Here is an 18,231-nt window from a genome sequence, read left to right on the forward strand (position 1 = left end):
ACGAGCCACAAATTTGTTGAACACATCAAACAAATGACACATCATATTTGGGAAAAAGTTTAATAAAGCAGAAGGCAAAGCACAGCTCAAACTTACTTCTACAGAACAGCAATCGAGAGACGCCTCCAGTCAATCGCTAAAACTTCCACAAGAATAACATCCATCATCTGCCTTCAAATATTTAAACAGCCACTCAGATATACTGATTATAGATTTAATCTGCAGATCTTTGTAATACGAGCATTTATGGGAGGAACAGCTTCATGTTCATGCATTCATTGGCATTATACCGCCATCTAGTGTTCAGTGGCCACATACAGTTACAGTATGAGTACAATCAGAAATACAGCAGTCTGGTGAGGAGTTCAAATGACGGGGCAAACTTTGCACAGTTCACAATCTTTAATACAATCTTTGATAAAGTCATTAAAGGGGAACACCATCCATTTTAACAATGTATATGCAGTCAGTCACCCAGAGGTTCAGAACCACAACCATTCTGGTGTCCAATATCACATGAGAAGTTCAAGTAAAAGCACTGCATTGGGATTATAGAAGTAAACATGTTTTAATTTATTACAATTCAAAGCTGTCATTTGTGAAACTCAGACAGGGTTTCTTTTTTTAAACTATTATCAGCTTTTTCATTTATTTCTGCACAACAGCTGAAATAAAAAGAAAAGTGGAATAAACTAGAAGGTCATTTCACCATAGTGCAGTCATTCCATTTTTGTGATTATGGCAGCAAGAGATGACAAAATGTACTGCTGTTTTTCTGAAGTAAAATGTATTATGCTGCGGTGTAATGTGTGTTTTAACAGTGATACAATAGCAAGAACAAAATGGGATATATTAAAAAAAAATAAAAAAAGTAAATACCTTTCTAATGTTACATTTTTTCAGTAAGCCTTCCCTGGATGTGTCCAGCCAGCATTTAATTCTAAAATTAAATTAAAATTCACGACAAAGATGCAGATAAATACATAAACACAAGGAATTTAATCTGAACTCAAAAACCAAACTAAAACATTGTGAACACACACAAGCTCTCAGCTGTTTAGATTAATTTTGTTTGTTATTCAAGTGTAGAAGAAAAAAATAAGAAAAACTTTTGAACAAAAATATCTAAATATTTAGTACGATAAGCTGTCAAACCTTCCGTGTTGCAGTCAGCATGTGAAGCACAAAGTCTCATCTAACATTGAAACCAGATCAGCTGATTTATTTGAATGAGCAAACTGTAAACAAGTTATATCGTACTTTTGTTGTTACAGTTGTGACCATTTGTTACTGTCTCATGTAAGTCTCTGTGTGTAAGAACAGTGTTTCAATGCAAACTGTGAAAGTAGTTGATGTGTTTGTGTGGAGACTTTCACAAGCTAAATAAAGGAGCAGGTTTGTAATCCTGACTTATTGCTGGAGGAATTGCAGGTCAACTACAGATGGATATTGAATGTCTGAGAAAGAATCAGTACTGAACCGTTCACTTCAGTCTTCACTGTGATGATGACGACACATCAGCTGTGAAGAGGTTCAAATGATTTCATATACTGAACAGAAACGGTCCCTGGCTGGAAACGTTGCGAGCACTAGAAAATGTTCAGCATGTAGAACACTCGTGTTGAGGTAAAAATAGGTGGAATTCCCATTAATGGGAGTTTTTATTATTACATTTTAAATGCTGTGCTCAGTTTCACTGCAGCAGCTCAAAATGATTTCTGACATTCAACATGTGCTTCACATTCGATTACAGACAGCAGAAACAATTTACACTCTCGTCCAGTGTGACTTTTTGTTGATCGAGTTGCATGGATTTTATTTTTTTCCCCAGTAGGCACAGAGAAGGTGCTGCCCCCTAGTGGGTAGGAGGGAAAACAGTGAAAAGGTGCCAGGTCAAGCACGAAGCTGTTGTATCCTCTTCATGGCAAAAAGCAAAAACTGTTGAATTGCGTTGCCTAGGCGACCACCCACTGCAGGATGCTGGTGTCTTTCCCACCAGTAGAGATCAGGCGACTGTTGTCATGAAGAAAGGCAACACTGGTCACGTGACTGCTGTGACCGCAGTACTCATAGCTCGGAGCCTGTGGAAGTGGAACTAGAGATCAGACCCAGAGCCGTGAATAATTAGTCACATACTTCATGCTGACAAGGGCATTATCATGCTGAAGCATTTGTCACTAATAACAATCCGTCAACATTTATTTTTATAGCCCTTTACAGCAGCCAAACAGTGCCCAAACTGCTTTGCAGTAAAATCAGGGAACAAAAATTTATGGGAATAAAAACAAGCATAGAACAGAATAAAAAAAAAAAGACACGTAAGAGCCAAACACGTCACAGTGCCAACAGGTATTCAAAGCTTAACAGTAAGTAAGTAAGTTCATTCAGCTTCTGTCTGTTTCCTCTGGGTCGTCACAGCAGATCATGGATAGATGAATTAATGTTGATTTGATACAAAATTTATTCCAAATGTCCTTCCTGACGGAACTCAACATTACATGGAGGGTCTTGACTGAGAACCTTCTACTCTGGAACCAATCGCACTAACTGCTTGGCCACCCACCACACTACACTGGTGACAGTCATTGTTTCAACAGCCAGCTCGCTCCGCTCTTTTCTGCTGGGGAAGGACTGAGCTCACAGACGTCTGACTATGTAAGACAGAAGCTCTGGCTAATTGTTCGTTTTTGGGTTTGTGATCGCTTTTGATTTTTCTTAGAAGCCTCAGCAGTGCATAAACTCCAAGCTGGCATATCAGTAGCATACAGTACTGAAAGTTAGCTGTTAGCTGTAACTTCCACTACATTTTTTTTGTGTGTTATCAGTTTAACATTATAACAGTTAACTTTTCAGTTAGCGGGTTACCAGTTATCGAAGTTAACTTTTTGGTTAGCTGTGCCCACCACTGGTACAGAGTGGCTAGACAAAGGGACAGAGCTGGAAAGGATGTGCAGCAGGTTAGTGTGATAAAGGATACAGATGGTAAAGTGCTGACAAGTGAGGAGAGTGTGTTGAGAAGGTGGAGGGATTATTTTGAGGAGCTGATGAATGAATAAAATGAGAGAGAAAAGGCTGGATGATGTGGAGATAATAAATCAAGAAGTGCAAGAGATTAGTAAGGATGAATTGAGGGCGGCTATGAAGAGGATGAAGAGCAGGGGAATGAAAGTCAGTAGAAGCAAGACTGAGCACGTGTGTAAATGACAGGGGGGCTCAGTGGAACTGTGCGGTTTCAAAGTGTTGAAAGTAGATGAGTTTAAACACTTGGGGTCAACTGTCCAAACTTGTACTGCGATGCATTTGTAGCCGTTTTCTCATCAACAATGACAAAGAAGATATTCTGCTGTCAGATGATGATTCAATGCTCCAAAAGAAAAAGTTTTTTTTCCCCCCAATATTAATTTGAATGAACAATAATTTTGCTCTGCACCTTTTATTCTGACATGAAAATTCCTGGAGACCATTACTTTGGTCACGTCAAGTCTGGGAGCATGTGCTGGTGTTGTGCATTGCTGTGTCCACCACATTACAGAACTACACTGAGTCTTGGATGGCAACCACTAACTTGTTTCACTTGTTATGGAACATCAGCTACAACATTTTGTTCATGTGATGCACTTGTCTTTACATGATCCGGCAAGCAGGTTCCTCAACACTGAAGATCCTTCTCCTGTTCCAGAGGAGGGGGAGGCTAAAATATCTGTCACTGTATTCTGTACATACATTCAGAAAACATAAAACACCATGGAATGCTCGAGTCTGAGTCTCACAACACGCTCACTGACAGCGGTAAAATCAGTCCCCCTCCATGTGTACCTGCTGCAAATACAGCTGATTATGCCTCGCTGTTGACTGGCTGAGCTCACCTGACTTAAGGCACCTTGACACTTGCACAAATTTGACCTTCACACTGGCACATCTTGTGTGCCAATGAGCAAACTTGTCGTAAACTGTGCACGGTTGCACAACTTATTTGAAAACACTGCGTTGTCACTGCGCACAACGCAACTGAACCTGAAATAACATTATGAAGAAATGTTACATCTATAATAAACATAATTTTACAGATACATAATCTAACTTATAAGGAATGAATGAAAATAACTCTTACCAATCCATTGCAATATATAATAATTACCTTTGGACAAGATGCGTTCACCGCACGATGCGGACAAGACAACCTGTAGCTGTAGATAATTTATCTGTGATTCTGGGATTGATGAGAGAATGGTTTCATCAGCCAAGTTCTGAGAGAAAATGAGTCATCGGCTGTGAAATGATTATTTTTATATAGCGTGGCATCAAGCAGGACAAAGTGTGGAGTCAAGTGGGGCAAAGCATGACGCACTGGCGTGACTAATTGCATGGCAGTGCGGGGATCAAATTCGTGCAAGTGTCAAGGTGGCTTTAGTTAGCAGTGGCTGGAACAGGGAGACATGGAAAACATGCAGGGCTGATGATCTTCAGGAAGAGGGCTGGCCCCTTCCCCACAGGAACTGCCACTCCCTCGGTACACTGACCCTTGGTGATACCAAACCAAAACTAGGTGTGTCTACCCACTGAGATCTTGCCACTTCCAAATGTCAGACAGTGCAGCCACCACAGCACTGTGCATGAACTAGTACAAAGTGTGTCCATCTGAGATTTGGCACATTACTCACACAACGTCTTTCACAATGTGTGTGTAGAAAGATGTAAGCACAGAGGAGAAAATACAACCAGAGCCACTGGTGCAGCCCCACAATCATAATGTGTGTGTCTATACAAACAAGTAAACAACGCTAATAGTGTGGATGTATTGAGAGTGACACTGACTGACCCTTGGTTGACAGCACGGGAAGGAGAACAAGTGCACTTTGCCAAAGTCATCAGCAGAAGCCAGCAACGAGCCATCATGTGACCTGCAAACGGCGTTGATGTCTGTGCCGTCTGCGCCCTCAGGCCATATTCCTGAAAGAGAGGCAGGTAAGCATTAAGGAAACATTCATGTTTTTCGACACTGGTATTCAGGGGTTTCATCAAACAGTGCTTTGGAAAACAGCTGGTCCTCAACTGTGTTTCAAAACAGCTGTCAAGATGGCTGCAAAACAAAATACAGCTGAGTTCTAAATTAAATCAATACAGTGAGATGGATACTGAAGATCTGGTGCTGGTGCTGAATTCATAAAAATTCTACAAATCCCTTCAGAGAGCTCCTAATTTAACTTAAACGTCTAGTAAGGACTCTTCGCTTCAGAGGGATTCAGGACCAATCTCAGAGCAACAAGGAGCTGGTCACTGACTTTGTGAAGTTCAGACCCAGACCAATTCTGATCAAGGGAGTTGAGGTGGAGACTGTGGATTCCTACATGTACGTCAGGCTGTGGCTGGACAGCAAACTGGACAACCCACACCAACCACCTGTACAGGAAGGAACAGAGCAGGATGTACTTCATGAGGAGGCTGCAGTCCTTTAACATCTGCAGGAAACTCATGTGGATGTTCAACCAGACTGTGGTAGCCAGTGTCCTCTTTCTTTTACACAGTGATTTGCTGGGGGGGGGGGGGGGGGCGCAGCACATCCAAGAAGGACATATCCAGGCTGGACAAACTAATCAGATGGCTAGCTCCATGGCTGGCATGAAGCTGGACTCTCTGGTGATGGTGGCAGAGAACACTGGACAAAGTGCTGGACATTATGGACGACACCAGTCACCCTCTGCACACAGTCATCAGCAACCAGAGGAGTCTCTTCAGCCACAGACTGCTCCTTCCCAAGTACAGGACCAACAGACTGAAAAACTCCTTTGTCCCTCAGGCAATCAAACTGTACAAACTGGAGTAACAGGAAGACAGAGGTCAGGAAAGAGAGGAACAGTAGTAGCCAGTAAACCAGTAGCGATCAGTATGTCTGGTATTTATATTTGCAATTATTTATTTTTTACTTTCATTCTTGATACTGTGTGTGCTTCTTACCCTGTGTGCTGCTAGACAATGCTGCTGGAACCTCAATTTACCTGAGGGAGTCTTTCCCAATGGATAAATAAAGTTATGTCTAATCTAACACTGAGTGAGGAAATGACAAAAAAAAAAAAACAAAAAAAAAAAAAACACCTTACTGAGGCGGTGGGGTTGACCCTATTATCAGGTATGACATTCTTTTGGAGACTGACTGGTTGTTCAAGGAAAAAAAACACTCGCACTTCTAAAGTGCTCTTGAATTTAAGCTTTTATTTAGAAATGACGCCTATTTTTGTCTATCGTATCCTAATCTCTCTCTCACTTTTTTTTTAAAACACATTTGACTGGCCATACTGTTAATTAGGTACTTAATGTATTTGATGCTGACAAGTATCTCTATTTACATAAGTACTGAATCTTCATCTTCTGACGGTGCAATAATTCGGTCATGAACTCCATCAATTTTTCCATTTTGTATATCTCAACAACCAAGAACCCTGTGTGATCATTTATAGCATATATTGATCAGTAAAATATGTGATTGAATGGTAGGAATGACTGCAAAATGAAGTAACACAGAAGCCCTATAATTAAATCATATTAAGTAAAAAAAAAAAAAAAAAAAAAAAAAAAGAAGCCACTACAGATGGGGCTACATTATATATCGTTTGAGCATTGCCAGTGTCACATGCACATTGCAACTGTTATATCACAGGGAGTTGCGATGTGGCATAATTAAATTAAGCATGCACATTTACAGAGCCAAGTAATAAGGATAAAAATCTGCTTTTCTTTTGCATTACTAACCAACTAAAGATGTCAAAGACGTTGAATTTACTCAAAGGATCCTGGTAATGCGAGTGTGTGACATGCACCTTCTCCCCATGCTGCATCAATCATTCTTTGAAGAGAGACACCCAAAAAAAGAGAAAAGGCAGTAGCTTCCTCACAACTTGTCTGGTTTTCTGTAGCTGAAAACAAAAATCTGAATCTGTGTTCCTGAAACGATGTCATAGCCCTGCCTCTGTAACCTCAGCCACTCATAATTAATGACACATTGTTCTTGTTGTTAATAGTCAGATGAAAAGTATGCCGCTTTGAAACGTCGACAGCCAACTGCTGCTACATTGAGTTCCTTACACCGATTATTCACATGCTTCAGTCTTCTCTGTTTATTCACATGCTTCAGTCTTCTCTGTTTTTTGTGGAAGCGCTACAGCACTACATACAGGCTTGGGATATGTAGTACAGCATTTCTGGATACAGAAAAGATGATCCTGCAAGATATTCATATATTGCAATATATATTGCTATGGGTGGGCAAAAAGAAAAGCAAAAATCCCAATGTCAATTTTTTCTGATATCGCACAGCCCTAATTACAGATGAATGCATATTTACTCGTACATTTAAATTGTGGTGTAGAGTGAGCAGGGTATGCAACAGCCCTCTGATGCCTTCCACTGTTTGTGTGATCCCTCTGCTTATAGCAACTTAAAAATCATCATGACTGCATAGCTGCATTTTCCCAGTTGACATACTTTAATGTAGTTATTGTTTTCATTTGTGGCATGATGTAATTTTTTGTTGTATTGGAACTGTACGTGCATCTCTAATGAGATCAGAAACAAGCATGATCCCTGCACAATCTGATCTTCTGTGTAATAATTCACAGCCATCCACCGTCTGGACCACAGCTCTTCACCCTCCATCTTTTGGCCGATTCCTCCTCTGTTAAGAGTAGGGAGGAGGACATTTAAGAGTTTCTTTTGCTGTTTGTCACCTATTATGGTTTAAGAATAACTTAATTTTACTCCTAAAAATTTTGAGGGGAAATGCCCACAATTCTATGAATTGTTAGAATAGTATTTAAAATCATGGAATTTTTAATTTAAATGCTGATTGTTGAGCCTACTGAGGGATTCAAATGCTGGCAGTGCGAGTATATGGAAGAACAGCTTTGTGACTTTAGATGGGCTCAGACGGATAAAAACTGAATCAATCAGTGGGGTATTTAGAGATGTACCAAAGGTGCTGAAGCTCAGGGTGCAGGTCGATGTTGACCACTCAAGGTTACGCACAACATCCACACTGGTCACATGTTTACCATTTGATGCCTCCCCTGGAAAAATAAAAATATGTAAAACACACTGATATTACTTTATATGATTGGCAGAAGGAAAAGGTGACAACAGTATCTATGTGACACATTGTTGGCTGCTGTGCGATGATCATTTATCAGGCTATGATCAATCATCCCCAGTTTGATATTTGAGCTGAACCACTCTGAAACAGACCTTGTAGAAGAATTGTTCTTTTAAGTGGTTTCAGTTCATGAAAGGTTTCTATGTAAAACATGTTAAAATCTTAAAGCACAGTTAATTTTGAGAAAGTGTCCTCACGGGAACTGCCATTTGAAATGACTATAAACATATGATTAAACAAAAAGAGAAACCAGTTCAAACCACGAACCAAACCACAGGATTATCCATAAAAAAGTTACAATAAGCTTTACAAGGTGCGAATGTCAACATGGTGTTTTTTGGAACTACCCACAGAAAACAAGTTTGGAATGTCTGGCTGCACTGGAACACTTGATCCTTTATACTCACACCTAGCAGCTGACTGTCTAATCTGACAGTCTAATTAAAACAAAGCATGCACAAGGCTTTTACAACCCCAATTCCACTGAAGTTGGGACGTTGTGTAAAATGTAAATAAAAACAGAATACAATGATTTGCAAATCCTTGTCAATCTATATTCAACTGAATACACCACAAAGACAAGATATTTAATGTTCAAACTGATAGACCATTGTTTTAGTGCAAATATCTGCTCATTTTGAAATAGATGCCTGCAACACATTTCAAAAAAGTTGGGACGGGTAAACAAAAGACTGGGAAAGTTGATGAATGCTCAAAGAACACCTGTTTGGAACATTCCATAGGTGAACAGGTTAATTGGTGTCAGAGTGTCATGATTGGGTATAAAAGGAGCATCCCCAAAAGGCTCAGCCATTCACAAGCAAAGATGGGGCGAGGATCACCACTTTGTGAACTGCAATTAAAAAAAAAAATGTCCAATAGCTTAAGAACAATGTTTCTCAACTTTCAGTTGCAAGGAATTTACTGATTCCCTAATCTACAGTCCATAATATAATCAGAAGATTCTAAGAATCTGGAGAACTTTCTACACGTAAGCGGCAAGGCCGAACACCAACACTGAATGCCCGTGACCTTTGATCCCTCAAGCAGCACTGCATTAAAAAACCAACATCATTGTGTAAAAGATCTTACTGCATGGGCTCAGGAACACTTCAGAAAACCATTGTCAGTTAATACAGTTCGTCGCTACATCTACAAGTGCAAGTTAAAACTCTACCATGCAAAAGTGAAAGCCATACATCAACAACATCCCGAAACGCCGCCAGCTTCTCTGGGCCCGAGCTCATTTGAAATAGACAGACGCAAAGTGGAAAAGTGTGCTGTGGTCTGATGAGTCCGCATTTCAATTTGTTTTTGGAAATCATGGACGCCGTGTCCTCCGGACCAAAGAGGAAAAAGACCATCCAGATTGTTACCAGCGCAAAGTTCAAAAGCCAGCATCTGTGATGGTATGGGGGTGTGTTAGTGCCCATGGGATGGGCAACTTACACATCTGTGATGGCACCATCAATGCTGAAAGGTACATCCAAGTTTTGGAGCAACACATGCTGCCATCCAAGCAACGTCTTTTTCAGGGACGTCCCTACTTATTTCACCAAGACAATGCCAAGCCACATTCTGCACGTGTTACAACAGTGTGGCTTCGTAGTAAAAGAGTGCAGGTACTAGACTGGCCTGCCTGCAGTCCAGACCTGTCGCCCATTGAAAAATGTGTGGTGCATTATGAAGCGCAGAATACGACAACGGAGACCCTGGACTGTTGAACAACTGAAATCATATATCAAGCAAGAATGGGAAAGAATTCCATCTACAAAGCTTCAACAATTAGTATTCTTAGTTCCCAAACATTTCAGTGTTGTTAGAAGGAGAGGTGATGTAACACAGTGGGTTAGGGTTAGGGTCCCAGCTTTTTTTGAAATGTGTTGCAGGCATCCATTTCAAAAAGAGCAAATATTTGCACAAAAACAATAAAGTTTATCAGTTTGAACATTAATTATCTTGTCTTTGTGGTGTATTCAACTGAATATAGGTTGAACAGGATTTGCAGATCATTGTATTCTATTTTTATTTACATTTTACACAACATCCCAACTTCATTGGAATTGGGGTTGTATAAAGCCTTGTGCATGCTTTGGGATAAAAAGGGAGTGAGAAGATGCAAAACAGAACACAGATGGAAGCACTTTTCCGAAAAGCTCTCATCATTGCTTTCCTGCTGAGAAGTGCTTTCCTTTCTGCTACACATCATTTCCTTTTAGCATGCACAACCACCTAAGCACCAGTTATGTGCATACGAGTATACTGTATTCTGCAGTTGTACACAATTGACCTTTCATAGCCTTCTGGAATTCGTCCCCTCGGTGGTTGATGGATATACTACTTGTCTCCTCACACTGGGGGCACATGAAAATCATGCTCCCAGACTTGACCTCACTTGAAGAGGTTTGGATTTGAGATCAGATCTGAGACAAAAGTTTAGAAAGTCAGCAATTTCATTTTTAATAAGATTTGTTAATTATAGCCACCCCCCCCCCCCCACACCCTTACAAAATTAAAACAAACTCAGACCAACCAAATTTTACAGTGAGCAAAAACACCTGAACATGTGACTGGCAGACCTTTCTCATATGGCAGATACTTCCTGTCTGATGAGATTGTTTACACATTGTGTGCAGAGCACCACACTGTCCAGCCAAGCGTCACTGGCTGTGGGTATGTTGGACTAAAAATGAGGTGTGACTGGGTGCACAGCTGGCACATTCCTATCTTCCATCACCAAAAAGTGCATTGAGACCAGTAAATAAAAAGGCTTAAAGTCCAGTGCTGTCTAGTAATACACAAAGAGTGCAACAGTCAGACTCACCTTCCATCTACTCTGTGTGAAGGTGGGTGAGAGGAGCTTTGGGGAGGAGTGTCTAAGGAGGGAAATGCAGTTTCGGTCCCAAGCAGCTGGAGCTTTTGTTACATTAAGTGGTTGAAATATCAATTGTTGCACCTTTAGGAACAGTGGACATAAGTCAGATGTTTCCTGTCGAATTAATGGATCTGCAGCAATGTGCCACAAACTGAGTGGACAGCAGCCACCAAAGGTCCCCGAGGTGAAAGTTTTTTTCTATTTTTGTTTATTTTTAGAGTAACTTTCAACTGAGTTACATTTTGTAGAGTTGTAGAGCATACACGCACCATTAACCGGCCTACGTAAAACATATATAAATATTGCGCTACAAACAAAATAGAAATACACTGTACTCGACTTGAGACCAGGTTTTTTTGGTGGGCTATTGCTTTCTAGTGCCTCACAATCGCATTGCTCTAGCACTGTGCCTGACTACACCTCATTTTAAGAGAAGCATGCCAATGGGTGCACAAATGAGTGCAAGTACATTTATAATTTAAATGCTTGTAATCTAAAACATACTGTACAAGCTTATCTGTGAAACATGGTGTCATGTCACTAAGGTATAGCTAAATATCTAAAAAAAAAAAAGGAAGAGTAGAGTAGAGCCATTTAGGTGCCTGGTCTTGAGAACCAGGGACGGTAGGTTGAAAAGCTTTTTTATCCCATGGGAACTCTCCCTACCCACCCAAGTGGCTCAAGAAATTTGACATCATGTATACAGTATAAGTGATATTTACACAATAAGGGTAATAAACAAAATATACAACAGCATATACAAGAAATGTAGTACTGCATAATATATAGGAATTAGCTTCTAAAACCTAAATATTCATACAGGAGAAGATTGTATTACAGTGGTCCCTCGCTATAACGCGGTTCACCTTTCACAGCCTTGCAGTTTTGCAGATTTTTTTTAGTGCAATTTTTTTTTTAACAGTGCATTGTATTCTGCGTCCTTATCAGGCAGGCTGGTTGCAGCACCGGTCGGCATCACCGCGACTGCTCTCACTGCCTCCGATGTGCTTACTGAGTCTGCGGGCTCAGTAAACGCAGCAGCGGGCCACTCACACCGCCCTCCTGTCTGCTGTGCCAAATCTGGCAACAGGTCCAGAGACTACGCTCGCTGTTTTGATGCGGATGCTGACTGCAGCCAGAGAGCTCCGTGGCCACTGAGAGAGGACTTGGATTCTTTGAGGGTCCCGCATCCATACCTCCGGAGGCAGTGAGTGAAGGGAGAGCACGCACACTATGTTCTGCGTGTGTCTGTTTATAATCGTCTCGCCCAGAAGAAAAAAAAAAAAAAAAAAAAAAAAAGTTTACACAGGAGAGAAAAGTGAGAAAATGTTAATGCCTGTTTGAGAAAAGTGTATAAAGTGTGTGGTGAGGGGTTTTACAGCCTTAAAACATCTATAATAATTGCAAAAAATAGCGCTGACTACTTCGCGGATTTCGCTTATCGCGGGTTATTTTTTGAACGTAACTCCCGCGATAAACGAGGGACCACTGTATATGAATACCTAGTCTACAGACTAGTATTATACCAGTAGTATGTCCTGGATTGGGTTTGGATGGCTGCTTCTGGAACAGGCTTAATGATCATTACTGATAATATATGACTCTTGATGTCAGCAGCATAATGAACTCTGACATCTTGACACTTTGGCAGCCAGTTTACAGATAGATACAGCCAAATAATCATGTAGAATAATGATCCAAAACAGAATGCCCCTTCAACAAAGAACATTATCAGGGTAAAAGTGAAAAATGGCCAAGCCTGTCACCAGAGCTTAAATGAAATGGACCTCCTGAAGAGGAGACGAAAGTGAGACACCCCTGGAACAATTAAACTGAAAAGGCTGCTGTCAAGACTGAAAACAAGAACAAAACAAGAAACCAACAATTTGGTGAAGACAATGAGTCACAGACTTGATGTGGTTCCTGCAACTAAGAAGAATGGTTGCAAATACTGTTTACTTTCAGACTTATTTTCAGTGTTTTTGTTCACCTAAAAATTAGGTTGGCTGATACATTACATGTTGTTTAACAAATAACTGTCTTTGTATTCATCTCCTGATCCCAAACCCAAATATCTTCACTGCAGAGCAAAGATACATGAATTGGCCTTGTTGTTCCAATACTTTCATAAGGGACTGTACTACTTTTATGGGATATTATCATCTCTGTAGACTTTGCCCCAAGAACTCTGGAGTTGCACCAGACTTACTGCTGTTTTCACACCTTCATGTATAGGGATAACAATGTGTTTTGTTAGTAAAAAGCACACAGTGATATCGTCAGAATACTGCATACAAAACCACAATACCACCATTAAATAACTTACAGAATAGGATTTCATAGTCTCCTGAGTTGGTGATGAGGTACTGGCTATCTGCTGACCAGTCCACATGGGTGACAAAGCTAGAGTGACCCTGGGAAGAGTGAGACAAATGAAAGCCATTTCAATAGAGACCATGTATGACAATAATTCCTACTTCTGAGCAGTGAGATAAATTTCTCATTCAGTTTTATATTTGTATCAGCTAAGTATCTGAAAGAAATGCTGTCAATTTTATATTTTCCACATATTTTCAAGTAGTGGCTGAGATTGAAGAACCTATGCTGCTACAATGAATTTTCTTTCAGTCTCTGAAATGTCAAAAAAGTTTTCAAATAGACTAGTTTAAAAGTGGGGGAAAAAAACAGTAAAGTAGAAGTGCACTACATAACTCTGTTACTAAATCAAATGGCTTTCAACCCAATGTGAGTACTTCAATGTAGATTTACTGCAAACATCCAATCATAAACATTGCAGAAGTGACTGTTCAGTTTGGATTCAGACAGCATGTGGAACATCCCAGTGAAGGCTACGGACATCTGGATCATATCACCGTTACGAGTGAAGAGCTTTTTAAGACCTTTTTATGATGTGCTGTGGAAAAAGTGGTTGTGATACCACACCAGGGAGAGAAAGTAATTCTGTACACTTACGATGCATTTTCCGACACGAGTGTACTTGCGGCCATTTTCGGTCACAGCATAGATGTAAACAAAGTTGTCATGAGATGCAACAGCAAGGAAGTTACCATCTGTGAGGACAAGGAGCTAAAAATTACTGAAAAGGCATAAAAGCTGCACTAAAAACAACTGTTGGACCTTGGTGTGGAATTTGTGTGTTTAATGTGACCGTTGTACCTGGAGAGTACTTCACGTTGGAAATGATCTCATTACCATCTGTGTGCATAGAAACAAGGTCTCTGGTGTCAGTGTCCAGCACCAACCACCTAGATTACATATACACACACACACACAAAACTGGTTTAACAGAATTGCAATAAAATCATTTTCCCTATAAAATTATCAAGATAGTGAATTGTGTTGAGCTCCCTCATCTGTGGTGTAGAAACAACAGAAATGGGTTCTCTGTCTGCCCATGTCTGTGTCTTCAGTCATCAAATCATCACAGACCCAAGATATTTACCCTGCACATCAACGAAGCAGCAGCAGCAGGGTATTGTGTATGTGTACCTGTGGACAAGATAAGCTAAAACGGCAGAATGAATTTCCTTCAAACTTGGTGGGAATATTAAGTGAATAGATATCTGGAGTTGATTCGATTTTGAACTAGACTGGTCAAAGGTCAAGGAAACAATGGCTCCCCGCCCAAAAAATGTTTTTTGTATAGCACAACAAACAGAGCAGAGGTGGATGATATAAAACATTTATTGATCTGCACAATATTTATGACTAATATGAATGACTTCAAAATGACGACTTGCCCACATCAAATGATGAAGTCACACGCAGTCAAAAAAAACATTACAGACATATTCATGTTAACTTGTGCATTCATGTCATGGTGTACAGAGTGTGCAGGCTGTGCATCAGCCCTCTGATGCCTTTCATTGGGATATATAGATCACAAGCTCAGAGGACAGCACATGCAATTCCACCGGAAGTCTCGCAGTCCGTGTTATTTTTTTGTTTTTGCAGTGACCGTGTTTGTGAAGCATCGCGTGTACAAAACTTGAAGTCCAGATGGAAGAAGAGGACATCTGTGCTCTTCAAAACATAAGGAAAGTGTCTCCAAAAGATCCACCCATAAGTCGAAGCTGCAAAGACATTCATCTGGTAAAATGTCCTGAGAGTCCAACTCACCTGTCGTCTCCGAAGATCAACACCTGATGCTACGCTTCTAAATAAAACAAAGGCTCTTTAAAGAGCAACTATTTTATTATTTGAAAAAGCTGTTTCCCTTTATATTTAACATTAAAGTAATGAATCATTAAACATGCCCATGAAGTCAAAGTTCAGTCAAAAAGACACCTGCACAAGTAGACAAAGCCCTGCCCCTCATTGTGCACAATTTCAAAGCATTCACAATCACTAGAATAGTCAAACTGATTAAAACATTAAAAGCAATCACATTGTTAATGAGGTTGTAATAATAAATGTCCAAGGTTCATTGTTATGTTGATCAAGGAATCATCTAATCTGAAACAGATAAATTATGGTTTTAATGTACAGATAAACATCAAAGATTTCTAAATAAGCTCCCACATCCTCCTACAGTACTGGCGCCTGCAGCGCTTGCCATGGGGCTATGCCACGCCAAGTTCTCCCCTATGCTGTAAAAAAATCCTTTTGAGAACCCCGTATAGTGTGCAAAAGGATTTTTGTTTTTAAAATCAGTGTGCAGATGATCAAAGATTTCCAAAGAATCTTTGATTTTTTACTTAAAGCTATTTTAATTACAAGTTTTCTAATGTAACAAATGTTTAACTTCAAAATGTACAGTAATCAGAAATTAATCTTGAAGTAAAAAAAAAAAAGACTGTACGGACTTTCTTTAGAAAACTGTTGTGTATAAATTAGCAGCTCTGATGTTCCTCTGACTCACATTTCTACACTCTTCTGTGTATTGGCCTGATGCCTTGTTCCTTTTGGCTTTAAAGTAAGGCTGTATCAAAGACAAAAATCTTGGGCTTTACTTTACAAAATATGGCTTTCAAAATGCAGGAACTACTGTTTCGGAGGATTATAAATTTCAATTTAATTTTCATGCCCCCAGATCCTCCTACAGTACTCGCACCGTGGGGCTATGTCTTACAGAGTTCTCCCCTATGCTGTGAAAAAATCCTGGTGAGAACTATTTAGTGTGCAAAAGAATTTTTTAAATCATTGTGCAGTAAGTTGTCCATCATGTACTCGAAGCAGTTCAGAGGCTTACCTTCCAGACATGGTCCCCACTGCCAGAACAGCCCCGCTGGGATGGAAACCTACAGAAATTCCAGGGTCCTGAAGCAAAGCAGAAAGCAACAGACTTTGATAGACTTTATTCAATGTAAGATTAGAGCACTACCATTATCACTGAGGATAGTGAGGAAGAAATCATTAGTAGATAATGTTTTAATCTTGTTACATGGTTTACAACCACAAGCCTCAATCACAATCCATCTTACTTCAATGGCCTTGCTCCAGAGAGGCTGATGTGAGTTGGCATCCCAAAGGTGAACCTGTCTGTCTTGGGAACAGCTGACAAATTGCTCCATGGAGGGATGAACATCCAGACCCCACAGTTCATCAGTGTGACCCTGTGACATTTCATACATGTGGAAGAGGACAGAGTTTAGTTTATGCTTCTCTGGCAGCAATCACCTGTGGTGTCGACACTTTTACACAAGGTGAAAAAGCTTTGATATGATACGCTATCTGTTGTGATATTCTCCAAAACAGTGGTTGGCACAGTGAGTTCCTGGATTACTTTGGGAAGAAAATAGAAGACATCAGGTTAATCATATCCTGGCATGCCTTAATCCAGCCACTACACCCTGCTATTGATGTGGGCGCCACTACTGAGGTATTACCTAGATTTACAGAATTTGACAGTATCTCACTAGGCATGCTGACAAAACTCGTAATGTCAACAAAAAGCACAACCTGTTTATTTGATCCTATACCAACAAAACTGTTTAAGGACCTGTGGCCCACTCTTGGGCCGACTGTGCTGGAAATTATTAATCTTTCTTTAACTTCTGGATCTGTTCCTAAATGTTTCAAATCTGCAGTGATTGAACCATTACTTAAGAAACCTAATCTTGACCCTAGTTGATTGACAAACTATCGGCCCATATCAAATCTATCATTTTTCGCTATAATTCTGGAAAAAGTAGTGTCACTGCAGCTTGTAGACTATCTTACTGAGAATAATCTCTTTGAGCCACTACAGTCTGCTTTTAGAAAATATCATTCCATGGATTCGGACACCACTACGGTTCTGTTGCTGTTAGATCTCAGTGCTGCATTTGATACAGTGGATCATCATATTCTACTTGATAGGCTGGAAAATCATTTTGGGATTACTGGGAGTGCCCTTGCATGGCTGATGTCATACTTGACCAGTCGTTCTCACTGTGTTTTGTACAGTAACACTACCTCTAACCTTAGTGACATGAAATTTGGGGTTCCACAGGGATCTGTCTTAGGCCCCCTGCTTTTCTCCCTTTATATAGCACCCCTTGGGCACATATTGCGGCGTTTTGGGATTACCTTTCACTGCTATGCAGATGATACTCAGTTATACATGCCAATAACTGCTGGTAATCTCGTTCACATAAAATCCTTAGAAGATTGCCTTGCAGCAGTGAGAAGTTGGATGTCTAGAAACTTCCTACTTTTAAACTCTGATAAGACTGAAATGATGGTTCTTGGTCCAGTGAGACATCGGCATCAATTTTACCAGTTAACGCTCAGCCTCGGCTCGTGTGTCATACATCAAACCGACATAGTGAGGAACCCTGGGTTAATTTTTGATCCTTCGTTGTCCTTTGGCCTCCACATTAGAAATATTACTAGGCCTGCTTTCTTCCACCTGCGAAATATAGCGAAGAGTCATCCCATCCTGTCTATGGCTGACGCTGAGACTCTTCTAGATTGGACTACTGCAATGTTCTATTTTCTGATTTACCGCAGTCTAGCATTAGGGGTCTCCAATTGGTTCAAAATGCTGCAGCCAGACTTTTGACACGAAGCAGAAAGTTCGACCACATTACACCCATTTTGGCATCCCTTGACTGGCTTCCTGTCCCAGTGAAATCAGATTTTATGGTTCTGCTACTAACCTATAAAACTGTTCACAGACATGGCACCCTCCTACCTAGCTGACCTAATTAAACCTTACATACCGGCCCGGGCTTTACGTTCTCAGGGTGCAGGACTACTTTGTGTCCCT

The 18,231-nt window shown here is 40.4% G+C and overlaps 1 protein-coding gene across 3 annotated transcripts in view; it reads right to left on the reverse strand.

Annotated features, from left to right (window-relative positions):
* Positions 1–41: 41 nt before the first annotated feature.
* The window catches only part of eml2 (EMAP like 2), a 185,271-nt gene continuing 167,081 nt past the window's right edge, over positions 42–18,231 (reverse strand). For all 3 annotated transcript variants that reach the window (XM_034168500.1, XM_034168499.1, XM_034168501.1), the window contains 8 exons: positions 16,463–16,594; positions 16,231–16,298; positions 14,196–14,284; positions 13,992–14,089; positions 13,345–13,432; positions 7,965–8,060; positions 4,820–4,950; positions 42–2,081 (listed from right to left, as the gene is read on the reverse strand). In XM_034168500.1, coding sequence (XP_034024391.1) covers positions 1,956–2,081; positions 4,820–4,950; positions 7,965–8,060; positions 13,345–13,432; positions 13,992–14,089; positions 14,196–14,284; positions 16,231–16,298; positions 16,463–16,594 — 828 coding nt within the window. In that variant the 3' untranslated portion in view covers positions 42–1,955. The remainder of the gene's footprint in view (positions 2,082–4,819; positions 4,951–7,964; positions 8,061–13,344; positions 13,433–13,991; positions 14,090–14,195; positions 14,285–16,230; positions 16,299–16,462; positions 16,595–18,231) is intronic.

The sequence above is a fragment of the Thalassophryne amazonica genome, chromosome 4 (assembly GCF_902500255.1).
Source record: "Thalassophryne amazonica chromosome 4, fThaAma1.1, whole genome shotgun sequence".
Classification (NCBI taxonomy): domain Eukaryota; kingdom Metazoa; phylum Chordata; class Actinopteri; order Batrachoidiformes; family Batrachoididae; genus Thalassophryne; species Thalassophryne amazonica.